Source organism: Procambarus clarkii, chromosome 85 (assembly GCF_040958095.1).
Source record: "Procambarus clarkii isolate CNS0578487 chromosome 85, FALCON_Pclarkii_2.0, whole genome shotgun sequence".
NCBI classification, from domain to species: domain Eukaryota; kingdom Metazoa; phylum Arthropoda; class Malacostraca; order Decapoda; family Cambaridae; genus Procambarus; species Procambarus clarkii.
This window is the reverse complement of record NC_091234.1, coordinates 5,090,157-5,109,942: the sequence shown is the minus strand read 5'-3', so window position 1 is coordinate 5,109,942 and position 19,786 is coordinate 5,090,157. Positions and strand designations below refer to the sequence as shown.

At 45.0% G+C, this 19,786-nt stretch overlaps 1 protein-coding gene across 1 annotated transcript in view; it reads right to left on the bottom strand.

Moving 5' to 3' along the window:
* LOC138358644 (uncharacterized) overlaps positions 1-19,786 on the bottom strand; it is a 73,358-nt gene that overhangs the window by 22,678 nt on the left and 30,894 nt on the right. The window contains exons 4-5 of the mRNA XM_069316711.1: positions 9,813-9,989; positions 8,743-8,873 (exon numbers count right to left, since the gene is read on the bottom strand). Coding sequence (XP_069172812.1) covers positions 8,743-8,873; positions 9,813-9,989 — 308 coding nt within the window. The remainder of the gene's footprint in view (positions 1-8,742; positions 8,874-9,812; positions 9,990-19,786) is intronic.

Below are 19,786 nucleotides of genomic sequence, written 5' to 3'. Positions count from 1 at the left end.
GCAGTTGGCCTCAGAATATTTTCGTGCTCTAGATCTGACGCTTCTATCTAGCATATACTTCTATCTGTATATTAGTAGAGGTAACTGCCAAGCAGTCAACATTTTTTTTCTCTTTTTTTCTAATGTGACTGGCATTTCCACCAGCCATAGAGAAGACTGCCTTAACATCTACATTCTCGTCACATTAATGGGGGCCTGTCCTAGGAGGTTCACTCAGGTACTGATACTAGACCAGTCATTTGTCATTTCAATGACAATTGAAATGTCATTGAAATAACATTTGTGGTAAGTGTACTTGGCTTTTGTTACACGTTGCTTTTTCAATAATTTCAAACCTTCAATTTTTATGGTGCTGTGTATTTTGTCCTTTCAGAGTATAACATGTTATGAGTGTTGGATGACTGTGGATTACGTGGGTTCTGGTGGCCAGTCACTCTCTTAATTGGTTATTCATCTCGGTGTTATTACTGGTGTTTCCACCTTATTCTCGTCCCTAGAATATTTCTCATTTACGGCAGATCACCCCCTATGGTACCCTGGTACTTTGGTTTGTCATCAGGACACGTACCCTATCTTCTGTAATCCGACTGAAGGAGGATAAAGAGGGCCATAGTTCCTCTAGCACGGACTACGCTGTTGAGTTGGGACCTCAACAAGCAGTTCTCGTCACCAGTTGACACTCGCACCCCTACGTGTCGGTCAGAAATTATGATACTTACACAGGTAGGGAATTGGCAATCTTTTTCAGGGCCCAAAGAACGCTAATTCTGTAAGTGTCGTCTAGTTAAGTAGGAAACCCCTTGCTTCTGTCCTATAGAGACCCGGCAAGGTATTCCTACGTTTTTTGACTACCTCTCACTTTTGAAACTATAAAAGTTTCATTTATTTCCCTGATTTCCCTGCATTTTGACCATTTAATCACTTAACATCTAATATTAACGTTAATTGTTTTCACATTAACGATTGAATTCCCAAAGGATAGTCACCAGTTGCCACGTCATCCTGTTACTGACACTTATACAGAGAATATACCTGTGGTATTATATCTGTTTGCTATCTCAATGTTTCGTCTCTCAGTATTTTGTAGTGATCCAGCAAATGAATTAGGGAACTTAAGTAGTGCCCAGAAGACAGAATTACAAACTCTTGCACATAAGTACCAACTAGATGTTCCCCAAGGAGCCACCAAAAGTGACTTGCATAACCTTATCCTTGACCACCTTTTAGACAATAGAATTATAGACTCTGATTCTCACGAAAAGTATTCCATTACAGACCGGCATACTATAGCAGCTATGAAGTTAAAGTTAGAACTAGCGAAGGAACAAGAACTTGCCCACCCTAGAGAGTGAACGCCAAAAAGCTCTACAGCTCTAGAAAGAACAAGCTGCCTTTGAGAAGGAAGCTCTACAAAGGAAGGAACACGAGGCTGCCCTTGAGCGTGAATGCCAGAAAGAAGCTCTACAAAGGAAGGAACACTAGGCTGCCCTTGAGCGTGAATGCCAGAAAGAAGCTCTACAGTTCAAGGAACGCGAGGCTGCCCTTGAGCGCGAACGCCAGAAAGAACAATCAGCCGTACAACGTGAGCAGGTTAAATTCCAAAGTGAGCGTGAGAGGGAACAGCTTGAAGTAAAAGAACGTGATTCTGGAGATACAACGTGAGCCACAGTAAGAAGCAAGCCAATAATGCTCTAGAATACCGTAGAAAAGAACTTGAGTTGGAAACTACACACCTCACTCGGCGCCAACAAGCTGAAGCTAAACTTCCAGTAAGCTTTGGCATCTCCCAGGCAAGTAAGTTAATGCCACCATTCGTTGAGACAGAGATAGATGTGTTATGTATTACTTTTGAGGCCCTAGCTAAAAAGCGTAGCTGGCCTGAAGATCAGTGGTCTATACTTCTCAGAGTGCATCTCACAGGTAGAGCTGCAGTTACTCTCAGTACCTTAGCGTCTGAGAATGACTACCAGCTACCCATCATGGTGATCATCACCACTACCCATCATGGTGATCACCACCACCACTACCCACCATGGTGATCATCACCACTACCCATCATGGTGATCACCACCACCACTACCCACCATGGTGATCATCACCACTACCCACCATGGTGATCACCACCACCACTACCCACCATGGTGATCATCACCACTACCCATCATGGTGATCACCACCACCACTACCCACCATGGTGATCATCACCACCACCACTACCCATCATGGTGATCATCACCACCACCACTACCCATCATGGTGATCACCACCACCACTACCCACCATGGTCATCACCACCACCACTACCCATCATGGTGATCATCACCACCACCCACCATGGTCATCACCACCACCACTACCCATCATGGTGATCATCACCACTACCCATCATGGTCATCACCACCACCACTACCCACCATGGTCATCACCACCACCACTACCCATCATGGTGATCATCACCACCACCCACCATGGTCATCACCACCACCACTACCCATCATGGTGATCATCACCACTACCCATCATGGTGATCACCACCACCACTACCCACCATGGTGATCATCACCACTACCCATCATGGTGATCACCACCACCACTACCCACCATGGTGATCATCACCACTACCCATCATGGTGATCATCACCACTACCCATCATGGTGATCACCACCACCACTACCCACCATGGTGATCATCACCACTACCCATCATGGTGATCACCACCACCACTACCCATCATGGTGATCACCACCACCACTACCCATCATGGTGATCATCACCACTACCCATCATGGTGATCATCACCACTACCCATCATGGTGATCATCACCACCACCACTACCCATCATGGTGATCATCACCACCACCACTACCCATCATGGTGATCACCACCACCACTACCCACCATGGTCATCACCACCACCACTACCCATCATGGTGATCATCCACCACCACCCACCATGGTCATCACCACCACCACTACCCATCATGGTGATCATCACCACTACCCATCATGGTGATCATCACCACTACCCATCATGGTCATCACCACCACCACTACCCACCATGGTCATCACCACCACCACTACCCATCATGGTGATCATCACCACTACCCATCATGGTGATCATCACCACTACCCATCATGGTCATCACCACCACCACCACCCACCATGGCCTAACATGCACCGGAACTCTGAAATCCAGAGCAAGAGTGTTTTCTGATGAGAAGTGTACTCACCTAGTTGTGCTTACGGGGGTTGAGCTTCGGTTCTCTGGTCCGCCTCTCAACTGTCAATCAACAGACTTAACAAATCCGCCAGACCACCGTCATGTTTCGATAACTTATGTTTCCATCGTTAATGTGTTAAGGCACATCTACCCCCTAATACATGTCAACATTTGCACAGTTTGTGTCAACAGAGAAGATATGTGAGGGTAAACAAGTATATATATATATATATATATATATATATATATATATATATATATATATATATATATATATATATATCCTCATCAGGCAGGATGGTGAGTGATGCCGGACCATCTGGCAGGATGGTGAGTGATGCCGGACCATCTGGCAGGATGGTGAGTGATGCCGGACCATCAGGCAGGATGGTGAGTGATGCCGGACCATCTGGCAGGATGGTGAGTGATGCCGGACCATCAGGCAGGATGGTGAGTGATGCCGGACCATCTGGCAGGATGGTGAGTGATGCCGGACCATCTGGCAGGATGGTGAGTGATGCCGGACCATCTGGCAGGATGGTGAGTGATGCCGGGACCATCTGGCAGGATGGTGAGTGATGCCGGACCATCTGGCAGGATGGTGAGTGATGCCGGACCATCAGGCAGGATGGTGAAGGACGCAGGATCATGAGATCAGCAGTCCGCACTGGTGAACGGGTAGACCATAAGTACATCGTCAGGAAGACGAGGGCGTGAATGAGGTCACTGAGACGCACCATCGCTCACAGGGGCAGGTCTGGCGGGTGTAATGACTCCACACTCAATAATGTAGTGTGTGTGGGATCCGAACCCCGGTTCGGAGGTTCCGACCCTCCAAGAGGGTCCATAAGGAATCCTCAGGATTAGAAGATTCGTCACCTGTCGTCACCTGTTACGGGTAATGGGGCGCAATCTCCTCGCTGCCACACAAGCCAGTATCCCGGCTTCGATCCCCGGGCAAGACAGAAACAGTTGGGTGCGTTTCCTTTCACCTCATACATAAACTTACTAAGTAACCGTAAGTACATTACCAACAATCACAGGTAAGTAATGATACTTTAATATCCAACTTTCATTAGTTATAAGTGAATTAGTGGCATTAAATTTGTGTTCTTTCCAACTAACGACCAAACTGCCGGCAGACGCAGCGCCGAGCAGCAGTGAGCAGAAAACAGCCATTTTACCTACGAGGTTGACCCTAGTCCAGGTCGACGACCGGGCCGCGGGGACGCTAAGCCCCGGAAGCACCTCAAGGTAAGGTAGTCGACATATGAGGTTACTCGAGGTACTGGGATACGCAGACACTAAACAGATGTTAAGAATTATTTACTTGTAAGGAAACAGATAGAGCAGGAAATTGAATAAGTTAATTAAATAAATGCATATCAAAATTATATTTGAATTATTTTAATAAGCACGTATTAATCCTGCTCTATTCCAGTTAATACTAACACTGTAAACTCCCCACTGTGGAATTATGTGAAACTCATATTTACCTATGGTACACAGTCTGCTAAAAATACTTTAATATACAGTCCGTTAAAAAATACTTTAATATACAGTACGTAATAAAATACTTTAATATACAGTACGTAATAAAATACTTTAATATACAGTACGTTATAAAATACTTTAATATACAGTACGTAATAAAATACTTTAATATACAGTACGTTAAAAAATACTTTAATATACAGTACGTAATAAAATACTTTAATATACAGTACGTTATAAAATACTTTAATATACAGTACGTAATAAAATACTTTAATATACAGTACGTTATAAAATACTTTAATATACAGTACGTTAAAAAATACTTTAATATACAGTACGTAATAAAATACTTTAATATACAGTACGTTATAAAATACTTTAATATACAGTACGTAATAAAATACTTTAATATACAGTACGTTATAAAATACTTAATATACAGTACGTAATAAAATACTTTAATATACAGTACGTTATAAAATACTTTAATATACAGTACGTTATAAAATACTTTAATATATAGTACGTTATAAAATACTTTAATATACAGTACGTAATAAAATACTTTAATATACAGTACGTTATAAAATACTTTAATATACAGTACGTTATAAAATACTTTAATATACAGTACGTTATAAAATACTTTAATATATAGTACGTTATAAAATATTTTTCTACAGTACGTTATAAAATACTTTAATATACAGTACGTAATAAAATATTTTAATATACTGTTCCTCAAGAAATACTTTAATATACTGTCCACTTACGACAAAAGAAAATAAATAAACAAACGTAGTTATACATAATTCGGCAGATTGAGGAGTTGGTGTCTGCCTTCCAGGTCTTAGTTCCAGCCTTCCAGGTCTTAGTTCCAGCCTTCCAGGTCTTTGTTCCATCCTTTCAGGTCTTATTTCAAACCTTAGTTCCAGCCTTCCAGGTCTTAGTTCCAGCCTTCCAGGTCTTAGTTCCAGCCTTCCAGGTCTTAGTTCCAGCCTTCCAGGTCTTTGTTCCAGCCTTCCAGGTCTTTGTTCCAGTCTTCAGGTCTTTGTTCCATCCTTTCAGGTCTTATTTTCAAACCTTAGTTCCAGCCTTCCAGGTCTTAGTTCCAGCCTTCCCGGCCTTTAGTACCAGCCTTCCAGGTCTTAGTTCCAGTACATATTTTTCTAGCCCCACCCTCCCCTCTTTGTTCTCGGTGGCATGTCCTTTTTCCTATTTCCTAGTTTGAATTCATAAATACTTTCAAAGGTGAATATTGATATCTTAGATATCAATTGTACTTTTTTACAGTCCAGTATTAGAGAAGAAATATAAATAGATTAGATGAGGATTGGAGGAGTGAAATAGAGTGGCAGAGTAAGGGTGTGTAGGGGAGGACTAAGCTGGAAATAGCCTAATTTAGAGTTCAGTTTGTGTTTAATGTGAGGCGGTTTGAAGTGAGCGTTCAATAAGGACTTGTTGTTCACTATGAGGGGATTGACGATGTTCTAAGTGAAGGCATGAAGCCATGTTTTACTTAGCTCTGCCTTATACCAGTGTGTGTGTGTGTGTGTCATCCTTTGTTATCTATAGTATCCCATTGCTCGCCTCTGTTATCCTAACTTAATTATCCTAGAGCCATCATTTGCTTTCCCAGATATCTTCGTATCATTTCTTTTCATTCCATAAATCCTAGTCGTCTTCCTATGTTATCCTAATTCGACATTATTATATTATATCCATGTCTAACTGTCCGAGACATCCAAGTGTCATTCATCACTTCAATCTTATTTATCCTAGGCTACCCTGAATATTATCCTAGGTTACCCTGAATATTATCCTAGGTTACCCTGAATATTATCCAAGGCTACCCTGACTATTATTCTAACTCCTGGAATTCATCCAGTAATAAACCATTTCCAGTTATCAAAGACCCCTTTTTGTTATCTTAAAGCCCCCATGATTTTTTTCTCTCACAAGTGTTCTTTAAGATAAACCTTTATAAATTACTACAATAATACAACAGGTGAGGGTGCCGTGTATCCTAGTGTCAGCTAGTGAGGTGTGAGCCACAGCAAGACTAGCAGACATTACCTAATAGGCTCTTGCTAGCGGTGCTAGTGAGAACGAGTGCTAGCATCACCAGGAGCGAGGTACAGTTTTGCATAGATAGTTTGAATATTACTATTTGTATAATATTTGAGCTGTTCGTTGATATTATTAATATACAGTATTATTATTAACAGTATTCCCATTTGATTTGGGAGTCAATTGTTATTTGTTTGATAATTATTTTGTGAATAATCATCATGTGCGAGTTCTGGACAGTAGGATGTGTTATATATTTTGTTCAATACAGAGGAGTTTGTTCGTAGGGAATTATTTTATTTGCAATTTTTTTATTATTAAATACATACATCTTTGTTTACAAAACATTCCTGATATTATTTTACAGCTGTGGAGTATACTTGAAATATGATATCAATACAGAGGAAAGTTTCAAATTAATTGAAATTGATAAACGTGGTAGAGGTAAGTGGGTATTTGGAAAGTCACTTGAACACATTGTTTACAGCAAAGATTTAGAAACATATTTTCACACATTGTTCCCCGTCATTGTGTATCAAATTACGTGTTCATTGACAACCAGAATACAATATTGTGACTTATATGCCGAGCTCATACACAGTGAGGGTCCAGGTGGCGCGCGCGTCGCCTGCACACTTGCCTGGAGACTTGACGAGAGAGAAGCCATCTTGATCTGTGTCCCGAAGTTGGTCATTTCATCGTTGGTATATGGATCATCCGAGCATTGACGGGTCCCAGACTTTGAAACCAACTTCATCTGTCCTTGTGGACACCACATCCGGTTGGATAAGTACCCATTGTCATATTTTATGGCATAATCTTGTGTTCTAGGGTGTTGAGATGATCAAAAAACACCAGTGTTTTCCCCTAATCAGTAAACTCCTCTTTCAATGTGTATTAGTGGAAGTATTTGTAGTCATATAGAAATTACATACTATTACTTTTCACAGAGTGGAGTTAGCTACGAAGAAGATTATCCTTTCTGGTGAATCACGTGTTTGCCACGACAACACGCCCAGACAGGCTTAGACTGATTATGGAAGGCTGTCTGACACGTTCCACATTGACACCTTGACAGCTAAGACATTGTTTTTAATTATAATATTGTAGTTAGTGTACTAACTCTAAGATTAGAATTTATTTATGAAAATTATCATCAAATTATTTAACATTTATATGCCATAGGTAGTCCTAGCATTATTGGTTCTACCTCCCAGAAGATGTTCAGGGGAAATAATCAAAATATCATTTAGAAGTTTTTACAGTCTACTTCTCTAATATATTTTATATCAATTACTAGTTGTACCCATCAATACGTTGCTCCACCTGGTGGTGGAGCTGAAAGTCAAGCAGAAGGAGGTGAATGAAAAGGATGAATAAAGGAGTCCTTACCCTGAGCTCCCGACTTGTGGTAACACGAAGAATGAAGGTAAGTTAGAAGAACGAATGGAGGTGGAGCCTCTTGGGATGTACGTAAAGTGCATAATAGAAGATATTGGAAGAAAATGGAACCGCACTAGGCATGATTGAAGAGAACCAGGAACTGGAGATAACTGTTTTGGACAGGTGTCTAACCTGTCATAATACCTAAAAAGAATACCTGAATCAACCAAGCTGTGATTCACATGTCAGGCTACGAGCAGCCACGTCCAACAGCCGGTTGACCAGTCCAGCAATGAGGAGGCCTGGTCGACGACCGGGCTGCGGGGACGCTAAGCCCCGAAAACACCTCAAGGTAACCTCAAAATAGGTAAGGTATGTCTCACAAATCTTTTCTCCTCCACACAACAAAGAGTCGAGGTTCATAGCAGCGGACAACACAACTGGGGAGAGTGGAGTTACTAAGTCCACTCTCTCCTCTCCACTGGTAATAGCATGAGTTGTTAAGCATATTAGTGAACAATACACAGGAGCTCAAGGTAACAAGACAATTAAAGCAGCTAAACTGACCTTGATGACTTCCCTCCAGGTGATTGTGATCCACGTCTCCTTCCTGTAGTTGTACTCGTACTCAGAGAAGTCCATATACTGCAAGTCGTTGTGGCAGGTCTTGTTGAAGATGGCAATGTTGCTCACATTAACTGCAGAAGAGAAGGAAAAAAAAACGGTTAATTTACTTCAATAGTATGAATACAAGTTATTCCTCTGCTACACTATACACAGGTATAGGCATTAAAATTACTCGTATACTAGAGCAAAACGATTCAGTATCCAGAAAGTGATGTTGAGTCACAATGATGCCAGCTCATGCCTCACCCTGATAATGCTCTCACAATGTTGGCTCCCATCCGGCACGGCTATTCATGCCCGTGCCACCTCTTGGGTGGCTTAATCTTTATCAATTAATCTATGGAGTTGAATTAGTACCTCCATTGAGAGAGGCTGTTTGCTTTGAAGGGGACAGCAATGGGCTGATATTTGTTGTGGTTACGTCAGGAGAGGAGTCGGCCTGACGAAGGCCTCTCCACGCTTCTGCAGGAAATCACTACAAGATGCTAACGACTCCTCCAGTTACTGTACGTAAGCTAACTTTCCTTCAGTCTTACTATACTACTGTTTTTCCTTACTCCCTGTCTTGTTTCCTCTTCATATCTATTCTAATCTCACATATTCATACTTTGATTCATCTTTGCAACTCCTCCTCCTCCTTGCTCATCCTCACCATCTTGGCACACACTAACTTATATCCTACCACTCAAACGGGATCCTCCTACATGCTGTACACTTCCCCCTCTAAAAATCGAACCCTGATACCTGCTGTACACTTCCATTTTTTCACTGAACGATCCTTTTGATCCTTATTTTTTCATTTTTTCCCCAGACACTTTGCAACATTACATCATTACACTCTTTCATCAGTTTGCAACATTCATTATCATCATGCAACTTTCATCATGCAAGTCTAGGACCCGTACAACATTGCAATGTTGCACAGATTCACACGCATCGCTCTAGGGTCCCCCCTACTAATCTTGTTCAGTGGCTTCCCAAGACTTGCTGCGTTTCTGCACTGTACACACCTGATAAATCATTCGCATAGGAGTTGTCAAAGTTATGGAGGTAGAAAGTGACAAGATACACTTTGTATCTCCTGGAGCCCGCAGGAGAGTCAGCGTTACTGAATGTGATGCCACCCACTTTACCTCGGAGTATGGCAGAGATGGGACCTGCCTTCATAGATGTAGGGTGAGGCGTGTCTAGGGCATATAAGGTCTATGAAGGTCAACAAAAACACGAGGACGATCACGTTTCATCCAGGCGTACCTCCTGTCACTGCTAACTTCAGGTGGAAATGCCAGCCTGGCATATTTATCCCGGGGGTGCTAGAGGAGCACTGTATGCTTCTATGGCCCAAAATGGATGTAATTTCAAATGAAATATGCTCACGAAAGTGACGTACTGTCCCGTTCTCGGTTTTGAGTCCTCCGGCTTACTCGGCTAGGTTAGAAGAGAAAACTATCAATTAACGGTTTTTCATAACTTTTGAAATCTTAGGAGAACTTCCTGCTCTTCTAACCTACCAGAGGACCCTTAACTTGCTGTTTTGACTCTTTGTTTCCAATGAACAACACAATTACTGGGGAGGCTCTCCTGTGCAACACAATCACTAGCGAGGCTCTCCTGTACCAGACAATCACTGGTGAGGCTCTATTGTACCACACAATCACTGGCGAGGCTCTATTGTACCACACAATCACTGGGGAGGCTCTCCTGTACCACACAATCACTGGTGAGGCTCTCCTGTACCACACAATCACTGGCGAGGCTCTCCTGTACCACACAATCACTGGCGAGGCTCTCCTGTACCACACAATCACTCATTATCTATTAACACTGGTGAGAGAGGCCGAGCATAACAAGTGGAAGTGGTGATGACCCCCAAGTGGTAGTGGTGATGACCCCCAAGTGTTAGTGGTGATGACCCCAAGTGTTAGTGGTGATGACCTTTAACTGCACATATTGTCCTGTGGGCCTTCAGCTTGGTGTGGGGCTGAAGGCCTATCAACCTCTTGAGAATTATTAAGGCCACACATAATAATAATTATGACTCTAATGACGCAAGTTTCTCATTGTCTCTCACAAGAGATTCAAGTTTCTCATTGTCTCTCACAGGAGCTTCAAGTTTCTCATTGTCTCTCACAAGAGCTTCAAGTTTCTCATTGTCTCTCACAAGAGCTTCAAGTTTATCACTATGTCCTACTGGTGTTTATACTGTATCAGCTTTGACCTTTTTTCCTGTTTCTTCTCAAAATATTTATGTACGATTTATTTAATAAAAATCATTTTATTAAATTGTAATTATTTGGACAAAATTACCTCGCTTCAGCTATTGGTTAAGTTGTATTTCAGGTTCTAAATAGCAATAAGATATAAGCCGAAGGGCGAAGACGGTATTATGGTATTAGAGGTCTTATTGGTAATGGTATACTAGACAGACTGACGGGCAGACAGATGGACGCCAACGGATCCTGTCAGTTCATGGACAGGATCTTTCGTATCGTCGTCCACCGGTCATAATCCCAATTGTTCCAACTTACGACATCGTGGGTAAAGTTGAGCTGCAGATATTATTGCTGCCTCTTATTGTAGCCTTCGCTGTTATGTGGCTCAAATCACAGCTGAAGTTCAATTTAATTTTTTAGATTCTGATGTGGTTTTATATCATGTTATTTTAGGTAATTGAGCGTGAACACGACCACAAAGTGAATACCTGTCATATCACCAGTCACTCAAGTATGCGGGGAAAAATAAAATCACCTCTAGCATTATCTTCCAAACGCCGCTCCACAAATATCTCCTTTACTCCTCCATTGGGTAAATGGCCAGAGTTCCCTGGTCACTTTAACCTCAGGCGGGCCAGCTGGTGCCCAAATGTTATGACTAACGGAGCAAGGTGTGTGGCGAAGAATCAGCCGATGATGTAGAAGAGGTTTACGGAAGGCGGTTCAACACGATAAGAACAAGTTGCTGAGGCGAGGAGAGACTAGGAACAGGAGTAGAAAGATTGGCAAGCGGCTGAAGGGACGCGTGTGTCGACTTCGAATACGCTGTTAAACCACGCCCGTTCGATAACTTGGCTCAGGAGAAGGCATTGTGTTGGCAGGCCAGCCCGTCCTCCTAATAGAACGTCGCAATTTGACGTATACTTTACCTGAGGCCAAAAATCGTCGTACTAGAAAGTGGTAGCGGCTCGCGAAATTGACATACTGTCCCATTTTCTGTTTTGGGTCCTCTGGTAGGTTAGGGCCCTGTTACGAATTAGGGGCCTGATTCACGAAGGCACTTACGCAAACACTTACGAAGCTGTACATCTTTTCTCAATCTTTGGCGGCTTTGTTTCCGATTATTAAACAGTTAATGAGCTCCGAAGCACCAGGCGGCTGTTTATAACAATAACAACAGTTGATTGGGAAGTTTTCATGCTTGTAAACTGTTTAATAAATGTAACCAAAACATTATGTCGCCACCTTGACACAAACATCACCACCCTCACCTTGACACAGACATCACCTCCCCTTACCTTGACACAGACATCACCTCCCCTCACCTTGACACAGACATCACCACCCTCACCTTGACACAGACATCACCACCCTCACCTTGACACAGACATCACCACCCTCACCTTGACACAGACATCACCTCCCTCACCTTGACACAGACATCACCACCCTCACCTTGACACAGACATCACCACCCTCACCTTGACACAGACATCACCTCCCTCACCTTGACACAGACATCACCTCCCCTCACCTTGACACAGACATCACCACCCTCACCTTGATACAGACATCACCACCCTCACCTTGACACAGACATCACCACCCTCATCTATCCTCAGAGACCAGGACTCAATCACTCCCAGGAACACCACCTGGGTCCTCACTCCTCATATTTGAACGTCGATCAATTATTTTGGACAACGTGAGCTGAACACTTGGGCTAATTGTCAAAATTAAGTCCTTTCACTGTCAAATGTCCTTCTCCCTCTTCCATCTGTACTGACGTGAATATTTAACTATTTATGTCTAGGTTGTGTGTTGTAGTTCTTGGTAGTTTGACCTCAGCCTCCCAAGCTGCCACAACGGACATAAAGTGGTGTATTAAAACACCGAATCTTACCTAACCTAACCAAGCGACCCACATATAGAAAACGTGAATGTTTGCGAGCCGCTACGATTTATAGTAGATCATATTTTGTCCGTCGGATATTTTGATATCAAAATGCTATTTATTATTTGAGGGGGACTGGTTGTGGCACGATGAGCTTAGCACCAGTAAGTTTAGGCCAAAATAATAAAATAACATTAACCTAAACATAACTAATACTAACTACTACAATTAGTTAGTATTACAGTCCTCTTACAAATTACGTCGCTTTTCGCTAGTATGCGCTACGGCCAAATATCGACGAAATTAAATATGGAAATTTATTTTCAAATTTAATTTTGGATTTTTTTCCCAAAACAGCAAGTTAAGGGTCCTCTGGTAGGTTAGGAGGGCTGGAAGTTCTAAGTTTCAAAACGTTGTGAAAACCGTTAATTGAACGTTTCCTCTCCAGACATAACAGCCTAAGCCAGAGGACCCGAAACAGAAAACGGGACCGTACGTCACTTTCGTGAATCCTTTTCATGCTGCTTTCCTATTTTGGGCAGATTTATTTGTGTTTTGTACCCTGTATTATGTTTAAGGTCCTCATTTTTACCGTACCTAACGACCTGGAATTTATCACTGTTAAACATCATGTTATTTTCTGTTGCCCAGTCGAAAACTTTATTAATATTTGCTTAAAGTTTGCAATCATGCAATCATTGGTAATGGGTAGAAATAATAAATAATTAAAAATGGAATGAAATATGCATTCATTGAAAATTGGATTAAATGTGCACTCATTGAAAACGGACTGATCGAAGCTTATTGGGTGGATTAAAACCAGCTTGTTGACATCATTGGAAATTCGGGATGTCGGAAGCCGTTCCCTGCCTGGGTCACTGATAAAAGAGCTTGTGCTATGACCGTCCCTAATCAAGGACATTAAAACGGTCTGTGCCTAGAACTGTCCCAATAGTGAGGAAAAACTAAAGTGACTGGACAAATATGTAACTGGAGCAAACTTTTGGGATAAACCGTCTTTGGAAAAGAGTAAGAACCGGGCCTCATTCACGCGAAATTTTAGTATGACTATGCCTGTCCGCTGATGTAATCCATGGAACATTTTTCTATGCCCTTGACAGTCTAAGGAAAAAATCTGAAATGGAAGGTCGTAGGCATACTATCCACTACTATCACCCCCACCAAACACGCTCTCCCTGCCTCACCATGCTCCCTCACCCCTCCCACACCGAGCACACTCACCATGCCTTACCATGCACCCCTCGCCCGTCCCACACCAAGCACACACTCTCTCCCCCCCCCCCCACCCCACCCCCCCACCAAGCACCCTCTCCCCACCTCCACTAAGGAGCACCAGCCCACCCACACCCCAACAACAATACTCTCTGGGGTGTACCAATGAAGGTCAGCTGGGCCTTGTATTTCATCTTTAACTAGACCCTTGGGAGGGTCAGACCTTGGCCGTGTGTGTCATCTTGAGCGCTCACCGCCGCCTCCCTCAACCCTCACCACGCCTGGCCAGATGTCTTTATGCTTGTAACTCTCACAACCTTTCTCAGCGTCTCTCTCAGGCCCACGTGTAGCCACGATGAGGAGAACCTTTCTCAGCGTCTCTCATTTCTATATCAAATTTATTATTATTATTATTAAGTATTTCTCTATTCTTTTCAGAGTTAAAGTTTATGGAATCTATGAGTAGTCTCCTTTTCTCCTCTGTGTTTCCTCCCACACTGTGTGTTCCCTCCCACACTGTGTGTTCCCTCCCACACTGTGTGTTCCCTCCCACACTGTGTGTTCCCTCCCACACTGTGTGTTCCCTCCCACACTGTGTGTTCCCTCCCACACTGTGTGTTCCCTCCCACACTGTGTGTTCCCTCCCACACTGTGTGTTCACTCCCACACTGTGTGTTCACTCCCACACTGTGTGTTCACTCCCACACTGTGTGTTCCCTCCCACACTGTGTGTTCACTCCCACACTGTGTGTTCACTCCCACACTGTGTGTTCCCTCCCACACTGTGTGTTCCCTCCCACACTGTGTGTTCCCTCCCACACTGTGTGTTCACTCCCACACTGTGTGTTCCCTCCCACACTGTGTGTTCCCTCCCACACTGTGTGTTCCCTCCCACACTGTGTGTTCCCTCCCACACTGTGTGTTCTCTCCCACACTGTATTCTTCCCACACTGTGTGTTCCCTCCCACACTGTGTTCCCTCCCACACTGTGTTCCCTCCCACACTGTGTTCCCTCCCACACTGTGTTCCCTCCCACACTAAGTGCTTCTCCGTCAACACAAACCCTTAACCACAGCTTGAGCCATTGTTCACGGGATTCCAATTCAGATGGAAACACACGCTCATCCCCTATGTTGTCAACACCTGTATCACAACTGTTACAGTTGTTGGCCTTTGGACAAAGCCAACATCCTCGCCAGGCATTTTGAACACACTAGCATGCCGGCCTAATACCATCCAGATTGCCAAGCCTTCGCTGAGGCAACACATATTGACTTTGCCTCAGAAGGACCTTCAATCGAATTTAATAATAAATAATAATCAATTAACTTGGAAGTATCTTTTGCAGGCTCCCTATTGTGGTTGGTGCCACGTGTTCAACCATCTTGTTCAGCGCCGCTTGACTAACTTGCTGGACAAAAGCCCTCAGTTAGTTTTTACTAGTTTTAATCATTTTTCTAATTAGGTAAAGCTGCTTTCCTTGAGTTTTATTTTCTGAAGCATTATGACATATTACTCCACGTGACATTATTACATGGTCAATGATGGGGTGTTTCAGGAAGTGTTCTTTCAGTCTGAAACGGTACTTGACCGGGACCCATCCTTCATCCCTAATTGTTGTTATAGATTCAGCTACTCGGAACAAGTTCCAAGTAGCACAGGCTATGGTGAGCCCGTGACTCACCTGGCACAGGAGCGGCGCAAGTAGTACGGGCAATGGTGAGCCCATAGTGGACATGTCCTTAACATCTCCTCACTCCTACCTCGGCAAATATCGTTTCCACGCACTGAGAGGCAGACATTGGGATTGATCCTTTTGCCTGACAATACATTATTCATTCTATGCACTGTCTCCAACCTTTGCCCCAGGAAAACTTACGCTACTATTTCTTGCATCCCGGAGCAAACGGCCATATCCATGTAACATGTTTCCAAATCCCCAATAACCAATATTCTACAACCTATTTTGTTGTGATTAACAGCTTTCCGGCATACAGGGTTCCCGCTTAAGTTCTACTTTGGCAAAGTTAATAGGCCAAGGTGGCCCATAATATCAGATTGGACGACCTCCTACTGCAGTACCAGGTGTTTCCAGCTCGCCTCCGAGTCCACGCAACTTTTGCCATCACTTTCAACCGTCAGCCCGTCAGGTCAAAGTCAGCGCTGCTGCGCCGCTAACAATTCTAGGCCTCCTCGTCGCCTACCCTTAACATAGGGAGGCATGACGACCCTCCAGCGGGACCTGGCGAGGCGTCAGACGCCATCCGACACTCACCCCCGTGCTGACCGACGCCACCCGACACTCACCCCGTGCTGACCGACGCCACCCGACACTCACCCCCGTGATGACCGACGCCACCCGACACTCACCCCCGTGATGACCGACGCCACCCGACACTCACCCCGTGCTGACCGACGCCACCCGACACTCACCCCCGTGCTGACCGACGCCACCCGACACTCACCCCGTGCTGACCGACGCCACCCGACACTCACCCCCGTGTTGACCGACGCCACCCGACACTCACCCCGTGCTGACCGACGCCACCCGACACTCACCCCGTGCTGACCGACGCCACCCGACACTCACCCCGTGCTGACCGACGCCACCCGACACTCACCCCGTGCTGACCGACGCCACCCGACACTCACCCCCGTGATGACCGACGCCACCCGACACTCACCCCGTGCTGACCGACGCCACCCGACACTCACCCCGTGCTGACCGACGCCACCCGACACTCACCCCCGTGCTGACCGACGCCACCCGACACTCACCCCGTGCTGACCGACGCCACCCGACACTCACCCCGTGCTGACCGACGCCACCCGACACTCACCCCGTGCTGACCGACGCCACCCGACACTCACCCCCGTGCTGACCGACGCCACCCGACACTCACCCCGTGCTGACCGACGCCACCCGACACTCACCCCGTGCTGACCGACGCCACCCGACACTCACCCCGTGCTGACCGACGCCACCCGACACTCACCCCGTGCTGACCGACGCCACCCGACACTCACCCCGTGATGACCGACGCCACCCGACACTCACCCCCGTGCTGACCGACGCCACCCGACACTCACCCCGTGATGACCGACGCCACCCGACACTCACCCCGTGCTGACCGACGCCACCCGACACTCACCCCGTGCTGACCGACGCCACCCGACACTCACCCCGTGATGACCGACGCCACCCGACACTCACCCCCGTGCTGACCGACGCCACCCGACACTCACCCTGTGCTGACCGACGCCACCCGACACTCACCCCGTGATGACCGACGCCACCCGACACTCACCCCGTGATGACCGACGCCACCCGACACTCACCCCCGTGCTGACCGACGCCACCCGACACTCACCCCGTGCTGACCGACGCCACCCGACACTCACCCCGTGCTGACCGACGCCACCCGACACTCACCCCCGTGCTGACCGACGCCACCCGACACTCACCCCCGTGCTGACCGACGCCACCCGACACTCACCCCCGTGATGACCGACGCCACCCGACACTCACCCCCGTGATGACCGACGCCACCCGACACTCACCCCCGTGCTGACCGACGCCACCCGACACTCACCCCCGTGCTGACCGACGCCACCCGACACTCACCCCCGTGCTGACCGACGCCACCCGACACTCACCCCGTGCTGACCGACGCCACCCGACACTCACCCCCGTGCTGACCGACGCCACCCGACACTCACCCCCGTGCTGACCGACGCCACCCGACACTCACCCCCGTGCTGACCGACGCCACCCGACACTCACCCCCGTGCTGACCGACGCCACCCGACACTCACCCCGTGCTGACCGAGGCTCAAGACTTAACTAATACACGGGTGATCTTTCTCAAGGAGAGAGACATATGACCTGGGGTGACGTATATCAAGCAGGCTGTAACCGTATATATTCACACACATATATGTCGGTACATCTCTTCCGCTGTCCGGTCGACGGTTTCATAAACCCCTCATCTGTCCGCTCCATTACTGTCATGCTCGCATCATCTTTCTGCCTCAGTTAAGGGTGTTTACCCAATGACAGAAAATCTAAACATAAGTTGTACTCCGACATCGTTACAATACAATCAGAATGAATGCAACAAATTCTGAAGTATGTGTTGACAACATGAATATTTTAGTGCTGCCTTGTTAGCTGAAAACGTGAATCAATTTAAAGTCAACTTGTTTAATAACTATTGTTTCAAGTTTAGACATTACTCTAAACTCATCAAAATATTGTACTAGTTAAGAATACCAAGATATTCCGCATCATATATATTGTACTGTAATCAATTGCATTATTAATTATTATATATTAGTTAGAATAACATTTCTATATCTTAGACACGAGATAAAATACTTTAAAAAATTAAATACGTTTTGCACGAATCTTTTGTAGCTTAAAATTATAATTGTGTGTGAGTTACATCTTTCAGGTGTTGGTTAGAGAACGGGAGTTTAACCAACACAACTATTTCCTTAGATAAATTTATATATATATATATAATATATATATATATATATATATAATATATATATATATATATATATACATATATATATATAATATATATATATAATAATATATATTGGTACCAGTCTTTCTCTTTAACATATCTCGTTGAAAACGACAGAAAGTTTTAGGTTTATGATTCTGGCACGAATCTCTTCGATATTCCTTATGTTTTTCTTCACTGAAGCAGGAATAAAAATTAACTCTCCAAAAGTTCATTTTTACTTAATATTTGGGTCTGACGCCTCGTGATGCGTTTCGTAAGGTCTCTCCTTACATTCTCAAAGAAAAATTCTTCTGTCTAGCACCTGATTATATCCCCTAATGATGAGGTGGTTGTTGACATGGATGTCACTAGCCACCTCGTTTGGTGGTTAGTGACCCCATGTGTGAGGCCTCGTTTGGTGGTTAGTGACCCCGTGTGTGAGGCCTCGTCTGGCGGCTACTCTTCCCCAACATTGCGTACTCTATAACTGTACCAATTAATCGTCATTAACATATAGCGTTCCTGTCTCCTCCAGCGTGGTGAGGTCCGGTGCCCTCAGCTCTCCTCATAGCTCAGGCCTCTTACGTCTGGAGGCAGCCATCTTGAACTATTCTTAGTTTTGTTTAAAGCTCATTCAAGTGAGCGCGTCGGTTCGTGAAGGCAATCCAGTCAGTCGTTGGGCAGTTGACACGCGGCGCTGCCCAGTTCCTGCTAATGAGTTCCTTTGGCGCAGGAATTAGTCTCCCGGATATTTTAAACTGATGTAAAGTCTCGTCGTACCTGTTCATAACCTCAGAATACGATATTTGCCGTAGTTAATATCTGTACATATTTTAATGACGTATTTTCTGGAGTTTGTAGAATATCAACCCCCAATGAGTACGGATTATTTCTCACTAGTTGTCCCGTCATTAGTAAACATTGAGAGGCGGGAAGCAATTTGCTGCCGTCTCAGATTGGTGACTCGACAGATGTCTCTACGCTGCTTCCTCTGTGCGCAGTGACCCTTTGTTTCCTTCCTGTCAGGTACTCCCTCCGCCCCACTTAGTATTCCTCTCGGTGTTCCAGCTTGAGTAACTACTTAAGCAATTACGTTTTTGTAGAGTGCGGAAAGCTTGCTGGCAATC